This window comes from Grammomys surdaster, unplaced genomic scaffold (assembly GCF_004785775.1).
Source record: "Grammomys surdaster isolate TR1022 unplaced genomic scaffold, NIH_TR_1.0 126391, whole genome shotgun sequence".
Lineage (NCBI taxonomy): Eukaryota > Metazoa > Chordata > Mammalia > Rodentia > Muridae > Grammomys > Grammomys surdaster.
The window spans coordinates 266,504-286,159 of NW_021621185.1; the positions used below are offsets into that span (position 1 = coordinate 266,504).

At 38.0% G+C, this 19,656-nt stretch overlaps 1 protein-coding gene across 1 annotated transcript in view; it reads left to right on the top strand.

The window, feature by feature from the left end:
- Ttc37 (tetratricopeptide repeat domain 37) overlaps window positions 1-19,656 on the top strand; it is a 115,092-nt gene that overhangs the window by 30,262 nt on the left and 65,174 nt on the right. The window contains exons 12-20 of the mRNA XM_028760086.1: window positions 1,689-1,829; window positions 2,512-2,613; window positions 3,833-3,972; window positions 14,124-14,210; window positions 14,649-14,752; window positions 15,521-15,647; window positions 16,263-16,442; window positions 17,089-17,213; window positions 18,083-18,336. Of these exons, the coding sequence (XP_028615919.1) occupies window positions 1,689-1,829; window positions 2,512-2,613; window positions 3,833-3,972; window positions 14,124-14,210; window positions 14,649-14,752; window positions 15,521-15,647; window positions 16,263-16,442; window positions 17,089-17,213; window positions 18,083-18,336 (1,260 nt within the window). The remainder of the gene's footprint in view (window positions 1-1,688; window positions 1,830-2,511; window positions 2,614-3,832; window positions 3,973-14,123; window positions 14,211-14,648; window positions 14,753-15,520; window positions 15,648-16,262; window positions 16,443-17,088; window positions 17,214-18,082; window positions 18,337-19,656) is intronic.

Genomic DNA, 19,656 nt, shown 5'->3' on the forward strand with positions numbered 1-19,656 from the left:
CCCTCCCTCCCTCCCTCCCTTTCTTTCTTTCTTTTTTTTTTTTTGAGACAGGGTTTCTCTGTGTAGCTCTGGCTGTCCTGGAACTCACTTTGTAGAAGACCAGGCTGGCCTTGAACTCAGAAATCCACCTGCCTCTGCCTCCCAAAGACTCATTTTCAGTATGACTCATTTGTCAAGTTTCATGTAACAGAATTTGAATAACGTTCCTAGTTGTCATGTGTTGAAAGGTATTTTTTTGTGTGTATACGAAATGACTCTTTTGATTTGTTTTGCCTTGTAGCTGAGATAGATAGAAGATAGGATATTGAGGGCATGGCACTAGTTGCGTCAGTGTTTGAAATTCATATTTGTAGAGACAATAGTGAGGTGGCCTGGACAGAAAGAAAGTCATGCTTGGAAACATAATAACTAATCAAAGTGATACTTCTTCCAGTTTGGTTTCATATTTTATCATATTGTGCTTTTTGAAAAGCTTTTAAAAATTTTAAATTAAATCTTAATTTTAATTTAAATTTTTTTAGCTATTGTGAATATGTTTATTTTTATGCTAATTTTGGACTTCTAAATCAGTATGTAACAATACTTACAGATTATTCATTGATATGCATCTGAGATGCATTATGTTGAAATATAATGGTATTATGCTAATAATTTACTTTTACTATCTGTGATTGAGTCAGTGATTCCATGTATTGTTTGGGGATGTTATTTGACAATAGATGTTAAAACAACAGTCTTTTAAACTATTAATTATATTTATTTGTTTCCCACATGTATTGTTTTGTCTTAGTTACTTCGTAAGAACTTTCCTGTGTGATTAAACAATTTATTAAGGTGTTGAATGCTCCTCATTTAGTATAAAAATAAATCACACCTATTTCTTTTTGGTATGAATTTCCAGAAATTGGAATGAAACTATACCAAAATACATATTTTTTAACCTAAATTGTTTTACTAAAATAAAGATTATTGCAGCATTGGATAATTAATACCTATTATTATATAGACAAAAATCATTTGATAAAAAATGTGTGCAGTATATTGCTGAATATGTAAACCTGAGGAGACTGTGACAAAGTCTTCCCTCAGTGTTGTAAGTCTAGTGCAGCATCTAATGATAGTAGGATACAGAAGATGTCCACCAGAGTCTGGTGCTGTGCCTCTGGCTATGAATTCTTGCCTCAGGGAACTAGTAAGGTACTCTGTTCTTTTGTGTAAATACTAAGTTAACTGCTGAGAGTTGAACAGGGGAGAGACCTGGCAAGCCATGGCTCTGTCACAGTCCATGTATTAGGAGCCATAGGCTTCTCCTCTGAAACCTTTGATCATGAGATCAGTTTCAGAATTTATTTGTAAAATAGTTTTACTTCCAGTGTTTAAATGTGTTAATGAGGCATTCATGTTTTCTGTATTTGCTGCTTATTTATGTTTTTAGTTCCTTAAGTCAGGACTTTGTAAAGTATGTATGAAGTATGATATTTATGTATATAGATATTGGTAGTTAAAAATTTGATGTCTGTGTGTGTGTGCATATATACATGTATATATGCACACACACATATGTATCTATGCACATGCACACATATGCATGTATATATGCATATGCACACACATGCATGTATATATATGCATATGCACACACATGTATGTATATATGCGTGCTCATAATGCTTTTTTTTTCCTTTCAGGGAGCCTGACAGATGAGGGACTCCAGTATTGTTGTAAACTAGTGGAAATGAATTCAAAAAGTGGTCCAGGCCTTATTGGCTTAGGCATTATAGCTTTACAAGACAAGAAGTATGAAGATGCTGTTAGTCATCTAACAGAAGGTAATGAATATACAGTGTGCAGCATTTAATATGGCGTATAGGTAATCAGTCCGTAGGGACAATTAGAGACACACACACACACACACACACACACACACACACACACACACTCTAGAGCCTGCTTCTTAGGTTTGAATTTCAAATTTTCAATGTAAGAGTGTGGAAAAGTTCAACTTTATGTGTCATAGTGATTTCCTTTGTACAATAGAGAAACTTTGAGGAAGCCGTAGAAGTAGAGAGGCTTAGCTTAATCATCCTAGGTGTGGTGTTTTGGATAAACTTACATTCAGGCTGAGATATGCCTGACAGAGTGAGGAAAGTTGATGAACTGTGTATGGGGGAGAGACAGTGAGGTCTAGGAGTGCATTTGAGGACTGGCAGAGCAAAGAAGAAAACTTGCTCAGGGCAGGTCTGTAAGGCTTGAGGATGGAGTCTGGGCATGGGAAAGGGCAGGAAGTGAAGTTGAGTGTGGCCTAGCAACATTGGTAAAAAGCTGATGTGGCCAGCTGAGGACAGCAGGAGTCCATGGAAGCTCTAAGCACAGAAATACTGTATTCTGATTGGTGGTTTTAGACAGCTGGGGCTAGGGAGGTAGATCAGTCAGGAAGTGCTTGTTGTGCATGTGTGGACTTGAGTTTGATTCCTGGAACCCATGGTATCTGTGATTACCTCATCCTTCTAGGCTTGAAGGAAAGCCCTCTCTGCATAGCTGGGTGGTATCATCTAGCAGAAGCCCAAGTCAAAATGCACAGACCTAAGGAAGCTATTCTTTCTTGCAATCAAGGTATTCTTGATGGACTTTGTGTTTGTACATAAGGGGGACCAACCAATGCTGTTTGTTTTGGTTGAACTTGAGAAAGATACTATTGTTACAATGATGGACTTTTTTTTTTTTTTTTTCATTTTAAATTTGTGGTTGATTTAAATTGCACCAAGGAAGAGAAATTGATGCTAAGTTTATATGCATGTCTGGTAGTATATTTATTTGTATAAATGTCTTCTAGTATATTTATCTTTAAGGTATGGACTTAGGTATGGATGTTTGGCCTTTCCAACAAGTAACTTTCTGGTTTGTTTAGAAGTTTCCTGAATTCTTAATGTCATAGATATAGATGAGAGATAATTCTTTGTTCTTGACCCAGTTAGTTGACAAACGTCTACATTTGATAGTGGATTCTAATTCAGCTTCTCTCTTCTTCTTCCACTGCCCTGAATTTGGTAGCTGCAGAGGACTAGTAGCCATTGTTATTCTTCAGTGTCTTCAATTTTATTACATACTATATGAAGATAGAGGTCTTAAATTCATGTGTTTAGTTTTAAATTCAGGTCTTTCCTAGAAGAATTTGGGAGTTTATTTGTGTTTAAATTATTCATTTCTATCTCTATATAATATATGTGTATATATATATTAGGAACTTTGCTCACTGTATGTGTAGTGTATTATGGTTTTGTTTTTAAAGAAAACCTTACATTTTTAAGATTGACTTTGTTATGTGTATGGGAAAGTCTGCATGTATGTCTATGCATCATTTCATGCATTGATTGTGGAGGGCAGAAGGAGGGGCATGGGGTCCCCTGGGACAGGAACTGTAGATGACTGTGAGCTGCCCTGTGGGTGCTGGAAATCAGACCTAGGCCTTTTGGAACAGCAGCCAGTGTTCTTAACTGCAGAGCCGATATGTCATTTTTTAAAAGTTATCTTTTAGCCCGCCTGCCTGCCTTCCTTCCTTCCTTTCTTCTTTCTTCCTTGCTTCTTTCCTTCCTTCCTTTCTCTGTATGTGTGCATGTATACATGGACACATGCTATAACATAAGTGTACAAGTCAGAGGATAACTTATAGAACTCTGTCTCTCTTACCTTGTGGTCATGGGCACTGCAGTAAGGCTGTCAGGCTGGTCAAGCACTGTTGTCTTTTAAGCTGTTGCATTGGCCCCATGCCGTTCTTAAAAAGCAAGCAAACTGAATCCCTGGAGCTTGAGTCCTATGTCCTTAATCTTGTCAGCTCTGAAGACCATAGATAACCTCGGTGCATCAAGTGGCAGTCTTCATCAGAAGAATCTTTGTCTTCGTCTGAAAGCAGAGGCTTTGCTTAAACTCTCAGATTGTGCATCTTCGGAGGAGGCAGTTCGTACCCTTGATCAGGTACGTAGTCTGAGCCTTCCCTTTCAGCTTCAGCGTCTAGGCACTGGGTACCAGCTTTCTCTCCTGTCCTCATGTTTACCACCATGCATTTTGAGTTACAGACACAAATTTAGTGTGTACCTTTCATACTCTTGAAATGCCTTGCTATTTGTATGCCTTGTGGTTAAATACTTAAGTACTTCTCATGAAGAATTTGTTTTAGTGCCTGTCCCCCTGACCAAGCCCGCTCAGTCAGTCAACAGGTTCTCCAGTGCAGGAGTGAGGATTAAAAGAAAAGAGACAGTTAGACAAAACTGTAGCGTGACCCCAGCCAGTTCTAAGGCTGAAGGCAGGTTCGTTTAATTCAACTTTTCTTTTAAACCCTTTTAATTACATGCAAGTAACTACATGCAAGGTCAGTTCTAGGTTTGAGGAACCAACATTACAATAGAAAGAAACAGTCAAGGAACAAACAAGGCAATATACAGAGTCCTGTGATCACCCCATGATCACTCTCATGATCGCTGGTTCTGAGGGCTCATCAGGATGACAAAGTATCTGAGCCTACTTCCCTGTCCTAGCCCACAGTCATATTCATGCCCGAGGCTTACCTCTTTGTTTTAGCCTAAGACTAGGATTCCTGACTGAATTTACTTCTCTGTTTTAGCCTAAAAATAGACTCCTGCCTGAACTTACTTCCTTGTCAAATCCTGCCCAAAGTCAGATTCTTGTCTAAAGCTCAATTCCTTGTCCTTGGCCAATGTCAGATTCCTGCCAAGCAGCCCCAAAGGCTTCCCACATCTCCCCCCTTTATATTATTTAACAAGACTGAGCCTGTCTTAAGTCATTCTGACAGCAATGCCCCCCTTAGCTGTCACTGAACATGTATTATCAAAAGCAATGCACTTCTGTCTTAGCTTGGTAAGGCGCTTTAGAAGGTTGCCCATCATTGGCTTGCCAGCCTGTTGATGTGGTTAAAGACAAGCTTTAACATGGCAAGCAGGAATAAAAATATTCCCAGGACAAAAAGGGCTAGCATGATCAAGCTATATATCCCATTCTTGAAGCGTGACCAAGATCGAAACACTGACATCAGGCCATGAATAATTTTATCAGCAGTATCGCTGGATCAAAGTTCAGTGGAGCAGCATTCTTTAAATTCACAATCTCAGTGTGTAAGGCTAAAACATCCAAAGAGGTGTTAGAATTATGCCAAATACCCTGTAAGTGTCTCTGAACCTTTTCCCAATTACAGTGTCTGTCATTGTAAATTTTAGCAGTAACACAAATCCATTGGTATTTGGCATGGCCCTCGAGATGGCTCCTTACATTTAAACCCTGAACCTCCTCTCCAATAATATGAACAGTATCATAAAGAGCATCAATCCGTTGTTCCAAACATCTATCTAAATTCTCTTGAATACTCAGAACATTAGTAACATTTTTTGCTAGATGATTAAAAAACATAGCTGTCTTAACTTCCTGTGTCAAAGCAATTGCGGAAGCAATGGTACTAGCTATCAATGTAATCAAAGCTGTTATACCAGCAATAATCAAGCCCATTACTCTCTTGCTTCTGCTTAAAGCATGACTCACTTCTTCCAATACTTGTAAACCTTTTTCAGAATACCAAGGTTTTGAAATACTAACTGGCAATAAAACAAAGGCTGGTTGATAGACCACCATAACAGACATGCCAGATTTCAACACACTAACACAATTAGAAAGTATACAATCAATACAACTTACATTGAATACAGTAGAAGAGATAAAAGTAATTTTAACATGACCAGTTAATAAAAGATTAGGAGCTTTAACACAAGCACTAACACTTGTTGTCAGTCCAGATCCTGTCTCAATGTTATCTATAGCCAGTGTGACTTCATAGAGAGCTGCTGTTAACTTCTAGACATGTCTCTGAAAATGTCCAGAACCAGCCTTCCAAATGAAGACTGTCATTTCCAATATTGGATTGATTTCTAAGCCAGTCCATGAATGAGTCAGAATAACTGGTCACATTAAAGGAAGTAGAAGAGTCATTATAACTTCTCTTTTTGATTCTCTGTCCCACAAGGTCTAAAAGCTTGAAGCAAGGCAGCTTGTCCAATCTGGGATATAGGCAAGCAAAGGTGGGTCAGGAACATATGTCCAATATAGCTTCCCAGTCACCATTGTCAGGGCAATCAGCAAGCCACAGGTCAGCATCATTCTTGGTCCCAGCATCAGCATGTCTCACCAATCATTCTGGCAGCTAGCATGTTCCTTCAGCATCCTGCAGAAGAAACACAAACATTCCCTCTTCCCCATATTAAATACCTGATCTGGATCATGGCATATGCCTGTAAGTGGATTGTTCCATTTCACCTAGGCATAAGTATGCCAAGTTGTAGGATGCCATAGACACTCAGTTCCTTGGCATCCAAATTTTGAAATTTTAAAATAAAACAACATGATTTAAATAAATTAGTGGTGTATGGGGATATAACTCTCTTTTTTATTTTATGAAGATATTGTTTTAAAGTTCTACAATACCTGTTTCTTAATATTTTGTCCTTGATTAAAAGGAATCCTAGTAACATGGGTAATATTAAATTGTTGACAAAAATCAAACATTTGACTGTAATAGCCAGTTCTATTTCTTGTTTTATCTGATTTGAAACAGCCAGCATAGAAAAACAATGTAGGCAATGACTAGTTACATTTTTAGTTGTTTTTCCTGTTAAAGCAGTTGTAACTAAAAAGCCTGAAAAGGTGTCAAGAGTCACATGTACATATTTTAATTTTTTAAAATCAAAAATGAGTAATGTCCATTTGTCATAATTGATTACACATAAGTCTTCAAGGCTTAACACCATTATGAAAAATTTGAGGACACTGAAAACAAGTTTTTGTAATTTAACTTGTACACTTTTTAGAAATGTCAAATTATTGTCTCAAGCTATTACTATTTTGACGATGTAAAGAATAAGATTGTATGGCCAATTGTCTCTGTAAGGTCTATAATTTGATTGGTATATAAATCTGTTCTGGCATTGCCCTGGGGTCCAGGCAATCCAATATGAGCCCTTGAATGTCTTATAAAGTTAAAGAACAGTACATGTTTCTTAAATTAACCTGTATTTGTAAAATTTGAGAATTAGCAATATCTAAAAAAGGAATAATTTTAAGCAATTATAAACCATGAGCCATATACTGGCTATGAGTATATAAATTGAAAGCTTGATTTTTCAGCATTTCAAACAGTGGCTACAGCATGTAATTCAATTATTTGTGCTGAAGCAGGGGGAAATTCAAGAGAGTGAACATGTGATATAACTATATATACTGTCTTCTCGATAGATGAAGCATCTGTAAATACAGTAAACATTTTCTATGGGCTGTATAGGCAAAGGACACTGTCAATAGGACAAAACGACAACCAACAAATTGGGAAAAGATCTTTACCAATCCTTCATCTGATAGAGGGCTAATATCCAATATATACAAAGAACTCAAGAAATTAGACTCCAGGCAACCAAATTACCCTATTAAAAAATGGGGTATAGAGCTTAACAAAGAATTTTCAACAGAAGAAACTCGAATGGCCGAGAAGCACCTAAAGAAATGCTCGGCATCCTTAGTCGTCAGGGAAATGCAAATCAAAACAACCCTGAGATTCCATCTCACACCAGTCAGAATGGCTAAGATTAAAAACTCAGGTGATAGTAGATGCTGGCGAGGGTGTGGAGAAAGAGGAACACTCCTCCATTGTTGGTGGGACTGCAAGATGGTGCAACCACTTTGGAAATCAGTGTGGCGGTTCCTCAGAAAATTGGACATAGCATTACCCGAGGATCCAGCTATACCACTCCTAGGCATATACCCAGAAGGTGCTCGAACATATAATAAGGACATATGCTCAACTATGTTCATAGCAGCCTTATTTATAATAGCCAGGAGCTGGAAAGAACCCAGATGTCCTTCAACTGAGGAATGGATTAAAAAAATGTGGTATATTTACACAATGGAGTATTACTCAGCTATTAAAAACAATGAATTTGAGAGGTTCCTAGGTAAATGGATGGAACTAGAAATTATCATACTGAGTGAGGTAAGCCAATCACAAAAGAACACACATGGTATTCACTCACTGATTATTGGATATTAGCCCAGAACCTTAAAATGCCCAAGATGCAACTCACAGGCCACATGAAGTCCATAAAGAATGAAGACCAAGTGGGGGTGATTCGGTCCTTCTTAGAAGGAGCAACAAAATACTCAAGGGAGCAAATATGGAGACAAAGCGAGGGACAAAAACTGAAGGAGGGGCCGTCTGAAGACCTTTCCACCTGAGTATCCATCCCATGTGCAGTCACCAAAGGTAGATGCTGATGTGGAAGTCAGGAAGTGCATGCTGATAAGAGCCTGATATGGATGTCTCCTCAGAGGTCTTCAAGAGTCTGACATATTCAGAGGCAGATGCTCACAACTAGCCATTGAAGTGATCATGGGGTTCTCAATGGAGGAGTTAGAGTGAAGACTGAAGGAGCTGAAAGGATTTGTGGCCCCATGAGGAGAGCAACAATACCAACCAACCACAGCTCCCAGGGTCTAAACCACCAGCCTGGGAGCACTTATGGAGGGATCCAGGGCCTTAGCTGAATATATAAGAGTGGAGGGCCCTGCTGGGCACAGATGGAAGATGAGATCCTTGACCTCATGAAGGCTGGACGCCCCAGGGGGTGGGAGTTTTGAGGGTGGGGAGGTGGGAGTGGGGGGGTAGATAGAGGTTACATCCACAAAGAAGAAGGAGGAGGTGTGAGGGGATTGGGGGTTCCTGGGTGGGTGGGGGATGGGGTAAGGGGACAACATATGAAATGTAAATAAAACATCCAATAAAAAAAAAAAAAAGAATACAAAAGCATGCATAGAGGAACTGTAACAACTCATCTTATGGATAATTATTATCAAATTTGCCTAAAAACTTTGTCATGTAATAAGCCAAATATCATTATTTTCCAATAACCAACTTAATTTCTATTTGGAATAAGGAATTAACATTTTATCTAAAATACTTTCAGGATTTTATCTTATAATCTTGTGTTAACACTGTAATAGTTTTATAATAGGATGTTCAAACTTTACTTGTAGATGAATCTACATTAATGGTTTCTCTTGTCAAAGAGCTGCTGTAGCACATGAGTAGCAATAATGCAAACAGCCAACAAATGATCACAGTCTATGTAATGTATCTGTTGATAACTAACAGCTTACTCTACTTTCAGCAAAGCAGTTCTTCCTTCATCTGTTAATTGTCGAGGGAAATTAGGACTTGTATCTCCCTTGAGAATAAACAGAGGTTTAAGTTCTTTTTTGGTAAGCTTAAGATGAGGTTTTAGCCAATTAATATCTCTTAACAACTTTTGAGAATCATTAAAAGTAAGCCATTTTTTGTATGTACACCTGTAAGTCAGAAGAGGGCTCTAGATTCCACTACAATTGGTTGTGAGCCACCATATGGTTGCTGGGAATTGAACTCTAATATTTTTAATTGTGAGCTTAGCCTTTAATGGCTGAGCCATCTCTCCAGCCCCAACTATCCATTCTTATTGGAATTTTTTTGTGCCACAATCTGTTTAAGATATAACTGAGGTCCCAAATTTTGAAAAGATATTGTCTTTGAATCTTTTCTGGAGTCACAAGCACTCCAAAATTTCAAAGCTTATTGTATTAGAGTAAAGGCTTGTAGAAAAACTCCTTCAGAGAGATCAGCCAATAAAATATACAATGAATAATATACATTAAGAGATGCAAACGATTAACTTTTTGTATTAAAGCAACAACAAATTTTTTAAGGCCATTAATCATTCTTTGAGGCAAGCTTTCTAAAGATATCGCTTCATGGGCTCTCAAAAATTACAAGCAAATTCACTGAATTTAAACCTTATCACCTTTACCAGGATGTAAGGAACAGTATAAAAACTTATTCTAAATCTATAATAATTTTATATGTATTTACTGGGATGGCAGCTGAAAGTCAGGCTGCAATGTCTCTATAAGTTCTATAGCCTCATCAACCCTTCACAGCAAACCATGAAACAATCTCCACCTGTCAAACTTTTTCCTTAATTATAAATACGTGTGAGTTAAAATCCCAAACCTGTGATCTAACTGTAATTTGCAGCCAATGGAAAAGTGACAATTTAACTATAACTTTCCAGTTTCTCTTGTTAACACACCAGAGCACAACCATGACTTTGGAAAGTAAAATTCAACCTCCAACAATCAAACTAGTTTCTAACAACACCAATGTTACAAACTTTGGCTGTCAATTCCTGTACAAATGTAAGACACACCCCCATGCTGCAAAGTTTGGCTGCCAATTTCTGCACATGAATGCAAGACAGTACAGCCTCTGATACCACAAAGAGACACTGTCCTAAATCTTTTATAAGTCTTTATAATACATAAAATATTACTTAGTTTAGGCATATCTTTAGAGGCCTGTTCCCTGGGTCAGCTCATGCCATGTGTTGTTGTTCAGAATGACTCTAACCCTGAGTCACCAGTTTTAAACCAACTTTCTGTTACCAATATTATAAATTTTTAATTGTACCCAATAAACTATAAGCCAATAATCTATAACCAAGACATGTAGAACATATTTATACTTTTAAAAACCAATCAGAAACGAAAATGAAGTGGCTGCACACATTTACTTATTTAAAACCAGACAAAATTTGAACTTTTTCTAGCTGTAATTTTAAGAGAAAGACACCTTGTAACAGAGATTTTTCTGGGACAAACAACTCTCAGCTTTTTTATAAAGTCTAAAAAAGCTACTGGTCTTTTTTAAAAGCAGTATACGCCAACAATCAATTCTTGGAGAAGCTTTTCCAGTTCAGCTCGACTCTTAGCTACAGGTGTAGGTAGGGTAACTTATCAACCTCTGCTGTGCATATTAAGGCTGCCTTTAAAACCAAGTTAAACTAGCCCAAGGGGTGGATATGTAGCAGTTTTAACTGTTTTTTGTATTTTGAATATACAACATAGAACAAACATTTAGACAACAAAACAAAAAACAAACAATTGACACACGTGGACATTGGCGCGCCAAGGACAGACAACAGACAGAGAAGAAAGAGGATTAGATGTCCCATGAAAGGGATCCAGATATCTTACCTACAGGACCCAGAACCAAGCATTTTTCCACTTGGAGACAGAGAGGTGGCAGGACGTCTCCTGACCTCCCACTGTTCCTAGGAGAACTCTGAGACAGCTTAAGTTCATTTTCCTTCTCTTTCTCTAAAGCATACCCAGATTGTCGGGGAGGACTGTTTTTCTCAAACCCATGTCTAGGGTGTAAACTGTCTCTAGTCAGGGTCCAAAGACTAAAAGCATTTATGGGAATTTTTTCAGGACCGTGTGCTGTGTAGTACCCTTTTATCTCTTCTCCCACTCTCTCCCATGTCTGTAAACTTATTGCACCCTCCTCAGGAAACCAAGGACAGATTTCTCCTATAAAAATCAGAAACTGGTTAATTTGTTTCTGACTTATTTTCGCTCCTCTGGCTTTTAGCATATTTTTAAGCATATATACAAAAGGCATTCTTTCATTCTCTTGCCCCATCCTTATGGGGCAACTTACTGCTGGCCCAAATCTTCTTTACTTTACTTACCCCTGTAAGTAGCTCTGTGTGCGCTTCCAATTTCCCATGGTGTTCTTCACTGTACCTCCCCCCCCCCTTTCTGGAGCTCCATATTGGGCGCCACCTGACCAAGCCCGCTCAGTCAGTCAACAGGTTCTCCAGCACAGGAGTGAGGATTAAAAGAAAAGAGACAGTTAGACAAAACTGTAGCGTGACCCCAGCCAGTTCTGAGGCTGAAGGCAGGTTGGTTTAATTCAACTTTTCTTTTAAACCCTTTTAATTACATGCAAGTATTTAGGTCAGTTCTAGGTTTGAAGAACCAACATTACAATAGAAACAGTCAAGAAACAAACAAGGCAATATACAGAGTCCCGTGATCACCCCGTGATCACTCTCATGATCGCTGGTTCTAAGGGCTCATCAGGATGACAAAGTATCTGAGCCTACTTCCCTGTCCTAGCCCACAGTCATATTCATGCCCGAGGCTTACCTCTTTGTTTTAGCCTAAGACTAGGATTCCTGACTGAATTTACTTCTCTGTTTTAGCCTAAAAATAGACTCCTGCCTAAACTTACTTCCTTGTCATGGCCCAAAGTCAGATTCTTGTCTAAAGCTCAATTCCTTGTCCTTGGCCAATGTCAGATTCCTGCCAAGCAGCCCCAAAGGCTTCCCACATTCCCCCCCCTTCATTTCTTTCCTTTTGAAATAGCACTACTTGGTTATTAACAATTTAGGACTTTAATTTTTTTCTTTAGAAAATATTTTACAGATTATTGATCAATTGATGACTTAACAGCTTCATGTTCAAAAATGTAGTGTTTGCCTCATCCACCGATGTTGATTTGTTTTTAAAGGAGGGAACTGAAATTCCTTAGTGAGAAACACAGTGGGCAGGTGATAGTGAGAACACAGTGGGAGATCATGAATTTTAGTGCTTTGGCGGATATATTAGTTATTGTGAGTTTTTTTTTTAAATTATTGCTTTGTGTATTTCAAAGGATTTTGCAGTCTATGTGATTTCTTTAAAGTGACATCAGCCTTTGGCCTCCTTCAAGAACTCTTTTAAGTATCAGGATGTGGTGGTTCGTGCCTGGTACCCCAGCACAGAGCCTCAGGCAGAAGGATGGTAGGAGTTCAAGGCCAACCTGTGATACATTATGAACTCCAGGCCATCCTGATCTATACTGAGACCTAGGTCTCAGAAGACCTAGCATTTTATGCTCTCCTTGTTGATGTATCTTGTGTAGGTGCTTTATAGATGCCTTTCCAATGCCTTCCCCACCCTTTCCAAAATATAATTGAATGTTCCTTTAAAAACTGTAAGAGCCCATATCGGAAACAGAAAATATGTTGAGCGCAAAACATCATGTTGTGCTAGAAAGCAAAGAAAGTATAAAAGAACCACACTAAGGAGATGGGATCGGAGCTGACCACCAAGGCAACAATGAATGGACTGAGGGGAAACTGTGTTTAAATGTGTTTAAGTTCCAGTGTGTATGACGCTACCACAAAGAAAAAAATCAAAAAAATTAGTGATGTGTTTTTTTGAAAACACATCATTGGCTGATGCTAAGGAACACACTGTGAAGTGTGAAAGCATTAGTCATGCCGCTCTGTGAACTGCTCCTCAAGATAGCCAAACAGATAGAGGAACTTTCTCTTGTTTTAAGTATTCTGTGTGATAAGGAAAATTGCTATGATAGATTAGAAATCTTCATTTTTATAATCTTTCGTGAATAAAGACATGTAGGTGCTGAGGGTCAGTGGCTTCCACAGATAAAAAGATAGTCCGACACAAGCACAACAAATAGCACATTATTACCAGAGCATCAGACCCGCATCAGGTCAGGCGGCCAGCCCTATGTGTTGACACAGGGACCAGTGAGAATGTCAAGTAGCATAAAAACACCCTTCATAAAAACTTAATGTTGTAACACTATGGTAAATGGTCTGTATTGTCACAGTTAAATTGTAAAGAAGAAAGAAGAAAAATAGAAGGAGACCCTGTATTTTAAAAGTTACTTAAAAGAACTATCATCTAATTGAGATATATGTACCTTAGTTGAATTTTGACTAAAGTAAGTCTCTCAAATTCTTCCTGACGCAACTAGGAAATCTGATGCTAAGAGAGCCATGCAGTTGGCTTTGGATCTGAGAATGGTAGTAAGGTTGCCATTTACAAATGACTTTATCTTAAATGTGTATGCTGAAATATCACAGATGAGAAGCTATAATACCTGACATTTGTTTTAAATTCATCTGAGGAGTATGGCAAAAGGTGGGTATATTCATGGGAAGTCAATGCATCTGAGTTTATATTCTGTAGCTGGATAGTGAGTCATGTAAGTCTGCTCTCCTTAACTTTCTTGGGCATTTGAAGTTTCTGCAATTGAATGGTAAAGACTGAAAATCTGGATAGTGATGGGACTATGTTCTGACTATATTCTGTCACATCTTGCTCCTCTATGGTTCTTCTTTAAGTAGAGCAAACACGCCAAGCTGTCTGGAGAGATTTGTAACAGATATCTATTGTTTTCCATCTAGGTTTCTGATGTAGATAATACCCCAGGACTGCTGGTTCTCCAAGGCCTGGCCTGTCTGAACACAGGGGCTGTAGACAAGGCTACAAAGGTTGGTGCATTTAATTCAAGTGAAGCACTATTTGATATCTGAAAGAGGATTTGGGGATTTAGTTCAATGGTACAGTATTTGTCTACATACTTTAAGGCCCTAATTTTGGTCCCAAGAGCCAAATATAGAGCAAAATTAAATATAAAATTAAAATAACTAAACAAAACACCCAACTGAGAAATAAAACTCAAAAGCCATTTAAAAATATTTTATTGTATTTTTTTGTGTTTGGGTATTTTCCTTGTACCATGTTTGTGCCTGGGTCCCTCAGAGGTCAAGGAAGAGCATGGGATTCCTGATGGTTATCAGCCACCGTGTGGGTGCTGGAGATTGAACTGGGACTCTGGAAGAACAACTAGCACTCTTAACGCATGAGCCACCTCTCCAGCCCCCATTTGTTTGTAATAGCTATGGAATTGACAAGCGTCTCCTCCACAGATCATGGGAGACCTTGTAGCCTCTTACCCTGATCTAGCTGAGGCTCACGCTCTTGAGGCCCAGGTTCACTTTGCTAAGAAGGACTATGTGCAAGCAGAAATGAGGTAAGACTGTGCTCCAGTAATGTCCTCCTTTCTTTCAAAAACTTGAAATGGGCCTGATGAAGGTCTAAGTTTAGATTTCTGTGGCACATGCATGTGTGCATGTGTGTTCAATTTCACTTGTAGCATAGGAATTATCAATTTCTCTGTAATGAATTTCTAATATAACTAGCTCATCATAATACTTAGTTAGCCAGCGTACTATTTGGCCCTCTGCTTCTTAAAAACTCTTCTTTAATAACATAATTTTTTGCTTATTATAGTCTAAATTCTGGAGTCAAGACATGGTTTAGATTTGGGAAATTTTTTTGTTTATTTTATGCATATGAGTGTATTGCTTGTATAAATGTGTACCACATGTGTGCCAGGTATCTGCAGAGTTCAGATTATGGTGTCAGATCCCCTGAACCTGTAGTTACATAGACAATTTTGGGCATGCATGTTGGTACTGGGAACCCAGGTCCTCTGGAAAAATATCAGGTACTCTTAACCCCGAGCCGTCTCTTTAGCTCCTACATTTGTACAATTCTTGAATCACCTAAGTTGATTGTTTTATTTTGTAGTCTTTTAAATTTCACACACACACACACACATATTTTGGAGTCTATGTTTTACACACACTCACACCCAAATGTGCACACACATATACACTCACATATACATATACAAACACACACATACACACATGTACAACACGCTCCCACACACATACACACATGCAAACAATACATATACAAACACACTCCTTTTCACTTCCCTTTGGTGATTTAGTTTCCAGAGAGCACTTGAGAAAGATGCTGAAGTTGCTGAATATCATTACCAGCTTGGGTTGACATACTGGTTCATGGGTGAAGAAACAAGAAAAGACAGAACAAAGGCTCTTACCCACTTTCTGAAGGTAAGCCAGCACTGCTGCTAAGTGTTTCTGTTAGAGTGGACATTTGTTAAGCAATCGAATGGTTTAGATTACTTATTTAAAATGACTAGTTGCTGAAGTATCTTTTTGCATTTCTTGTCTCATAGAAGAGGTTTTGTGAGAGTATTCTGTGGATTTTTCTAGGTAAAAATGTAAATCCTGAAAGTATAAAAGTGTCTGTTTCAGAGATCTCTGTTATAGAAGTCTAGCCATGGTGACTGGAAGAAACACTGTCTTAGCTGATGACTTTGTAGTTTGTGGTCTATGAGTCTAGGTTTTTAGCTTCCTGTTTTTATAGATGTTTAACATCTATGTCTTAAATTCTGATCTTCTCAGGAGAGCATAGTAATTTGACAATGGCTTTAATTTTACATTTGTTTTACCAAAGAACTGCTAGTTTATTGTGTCTATTTTCTATAGGCAATGTGGGCCAGTTTTCACTTCTGTTTTAAATTCATACTAAAGGATTGTTTGTCATAATTCTATACTTTCAATAAAATAATTTCTTTTCTTTAATCAGTGTGCTGTATCAGTGCATATATACTATATGCATTGAGACAAACTTTTAACACCACATTGTTGATGTTTATTTCCAAGGCTGCGAGACTGGATGCACACATGGGTAAAGTTTTCTGCTACCTAGGCCACTATTACCGAGATGTGGCTGGAGATAGAAACAGAGCCCGAGGGTGTTACAGGAAAGCGTTTGACTTAGATGACAGCGATGCTGAGTCTGGGGCTGCTGCAGTTGACCTGAGCGTGGAGCTTGAAGACACGGTCTGTCTCGTGACCACTCTTGTCTCTTCTCAGCATATAAATGGGAATGGTTTTTATAATGTATTTACGTGAAAGTTATCATTAGTTTTTCTTTTTCTTCATAGGTAAAATAGAAATATCTTTGCACTTGTTTATAAGCTACATTTTTCTTTTCTTTGGTAGATAGATACTGATTTACTTGTCAGTTTTCCATGTATACTTTTACATGGTATGCACATGGATTGGTGACATTCATGGGTACATATATGTGCATGAGTGTATTGTCTTGCGGTCATTGGTGTCTTTCCTTCATAGATTTACTCGTTTAATTTTTGAGAGTGGACTGTTCACTGAGCCTGAAGCTCACAGGTTCTGCCAGGCTAACCTGCCAGTGAGCTTCAGGGCCCCATCTGGTCCCCGTCCCCGTTTGTCAGTGCTGGGGTTACGGGAGCACTCCTGCCCCTAGCTTTCACATGAGATCTGCAGATCTGGCCTCAGGTCCTTCTGCTCTAATTTCCCGACTTCCCATTTATTATTATAATTACTTTACATATTTCATTGTAAATTAAAAACCTAGAAATGGGAACTGAAAATGTGTCTATGTCTTGTGTATCATTGTTCTGTATTTTCATATTTGGTGTCCCTGACATTGATATTTTGTCATTAGGAAACTGCTTTAGCTATTTTGACAGCAGTAACTCAGAAGGCGAGTGCTGGAACAGCGAAGTGGGCGTGGCTGAGGAGAGGACTCCACTATTTGAAAGCCGGTCAACATTCTCAAGCAGTGTCTGAGTAAGGCCTTTTACTGTGTTTACATTAAACAGTGGAGTGCTTGTTTAAATTTCTTTGCTAACCACATGACCTTTATAAGTAGCCTCTTACCAAGATGCATTTTGAGAGAAAGGTAACAAAATGTACTGTGATTAACAGGGTGCTTATTGCTTGCAGAGCAGTGGAATTTAAAGTGGTCAAGGCATGCACTTGGTTGAGGAGTTAGCCAGTTAAGTCTGTTGGCATCATAATGCAGTAGGTCCCCCGGGTGACATTTCAGTAATAAAAGATGAGCTCTCTCTGCTGTTACACTGTTACTTGTTGGCTAAGGCAAGGTAGACACTGGCAGCTTGAAGGGTGTTTTGGAGAGAATCCTATGCAGTTGATTTTAGTCATTTGGTTTGAACTGTAATTCAGGGTAAAAATATTGAGTGAAGATAAGTCATTTCTGATGTATGTTAGTTTTTAGAATGTAAATATTCAGATTTTTTTCATAAGAATGCAATGATTAGAAGTATAAGCATCCTTCGTAGTTCTGTGTTTAGTAGGAAGACTGGCAGGCTGATAGACTGACAGGTGAACTGAGAGAGACATCCACTTATCCTGGTAAGTTAGAAAACTGGAGTTCTGTCAGATAATAAAGGAAAGGATACCATGGTCAGCATTTTCCCAAAAGAACATTTTGTTCTTATTTTTTAAAAATTGCTTCAGAAAGTCTTCTTACTGTTAAAACATTCACATTGTAAAAGAAAGAGGACTGTTTTAAGTGTGACACTTGCAAGTCGGAGACATATGGATGATTTTATTGCATTGCTTATTTTATATATTCCTTTAGATGTGGGTATAGTTCTTTCTCTTATAATTCTCTCACTGTTTCTTAAATGTTTTAGTTTACAGGCAGCATTAAGGGCAGACCCAAAGGACTGCAATTGCTGGGAGTCATTAGGAGAGGCGTACTTAAGCAGAGGTGGCTACACAACAGCCTTGAAGTCTTTCACAAGAGCCAGTGAGCTCAACCCAGACTCTACATACAGTGTGTTTAAAGTGGCAGCGATACAGCAAATCCTAGGCAGGTATTCAGAGGCCATTACACAGTATCAGCTGATCATTGAAAAGAAAGAAGATTATGTGCCTGCCTTAAAAGGTAATTTCTTTTTAAGACTTTCTTTTTAAAAATTTTTTTATAATACTGAACTATAAAACCTCCAAGTAATTTTCTAACTTCCTGTATTAAATAACTTGAAAATAATATAGCCAAGGGCAAGTATCTGACAAAAATTCTTAATAGAATTTCTTTTTTTTTTTTTTTTTTTTTTTTTAAATTTTTTTATTTATTATATGTAAGTACACTGTAGCTGTCTTCAGACACCCCACAAGAGGGCATCAGATATCATTACAGATGGTTGTTAGCCACCATGTGGTTGCTGGGATTTGAACTCATGACCTCTGGAAGAGCAGTCAGTGCTCTTAACCACTGAGCCATCTCACCAGCCCTTAATAGAATTTCTTAATTTGATTATTTGATTTGATTATAAAAAGATTAAGTTTTGTTTCCTCAACAGTTCATAAATGGTAATATGGTAGAGATTTAACTTTTAGACAAACAGAACAAAAGCTATTGGACCCTATATATATCTTCCAAACAAATGTCTCTGATACTATGTGTCCTAGTTAGGGTTTCTATTGCTGTGAAGAGCAGCAAAGGAAAACATTTAATTGGGATAGGCTTACAATTGAGAGATTTACTGCACTGTCATCATGGCAAACGCATGGTGGCATGCAGACCACAGTGCTGGAAAAATAACTGAGACCTCTATATCTAGATCTGAGGACCTGGCTCGAACATCTAAAACCCCAAAGACCACTCCCAGTGACACACTGCCCCCCCAATAAAGCCACACCTTTTAATAATATCACTCCCTATAAGCCTCTGGGGGCCAATTTCATTCAAACCACCACTCTATGTTTTGCTATTTCTATATTCCCAGAGTATCTTAATCATTATTTAAAAATGATTCTATAAGTTATAGTAGCTATTTAAGTTTTTGAGAGTGTGTTACCTGTTCATAACAAGCCTTTAATTTGAGAGGCTCTTCTTGAGCTCCTGTGTTGGTTTGCAGCCGGAATCACTTGTGGTTTTCTTCTCACTTCTTTCCCTTCTTCCATGTATAAATCCTTTCTCAAGAGAAAGAAAGAACTTACATTTATGAAATATTTCCTGGCACATGAGGAACTTACTATTTCATTTAATTTTTACTGTATAGTTTGCTACACAGATTTTAATATAAAAGGTCAAATACTGTTTTTAAACTGACATCTGTAGTCAAGGCAACTCTGTACAGATAACTTCCTGTGAGTTTTAGTGCCTATTTTTTATTGCAAGAGAACCTTGACATGTGAGATATTTTCTTTTTTTTAATTAATTTTTTTTATTGGATATTTTATTTACATTTCAGATGTTATC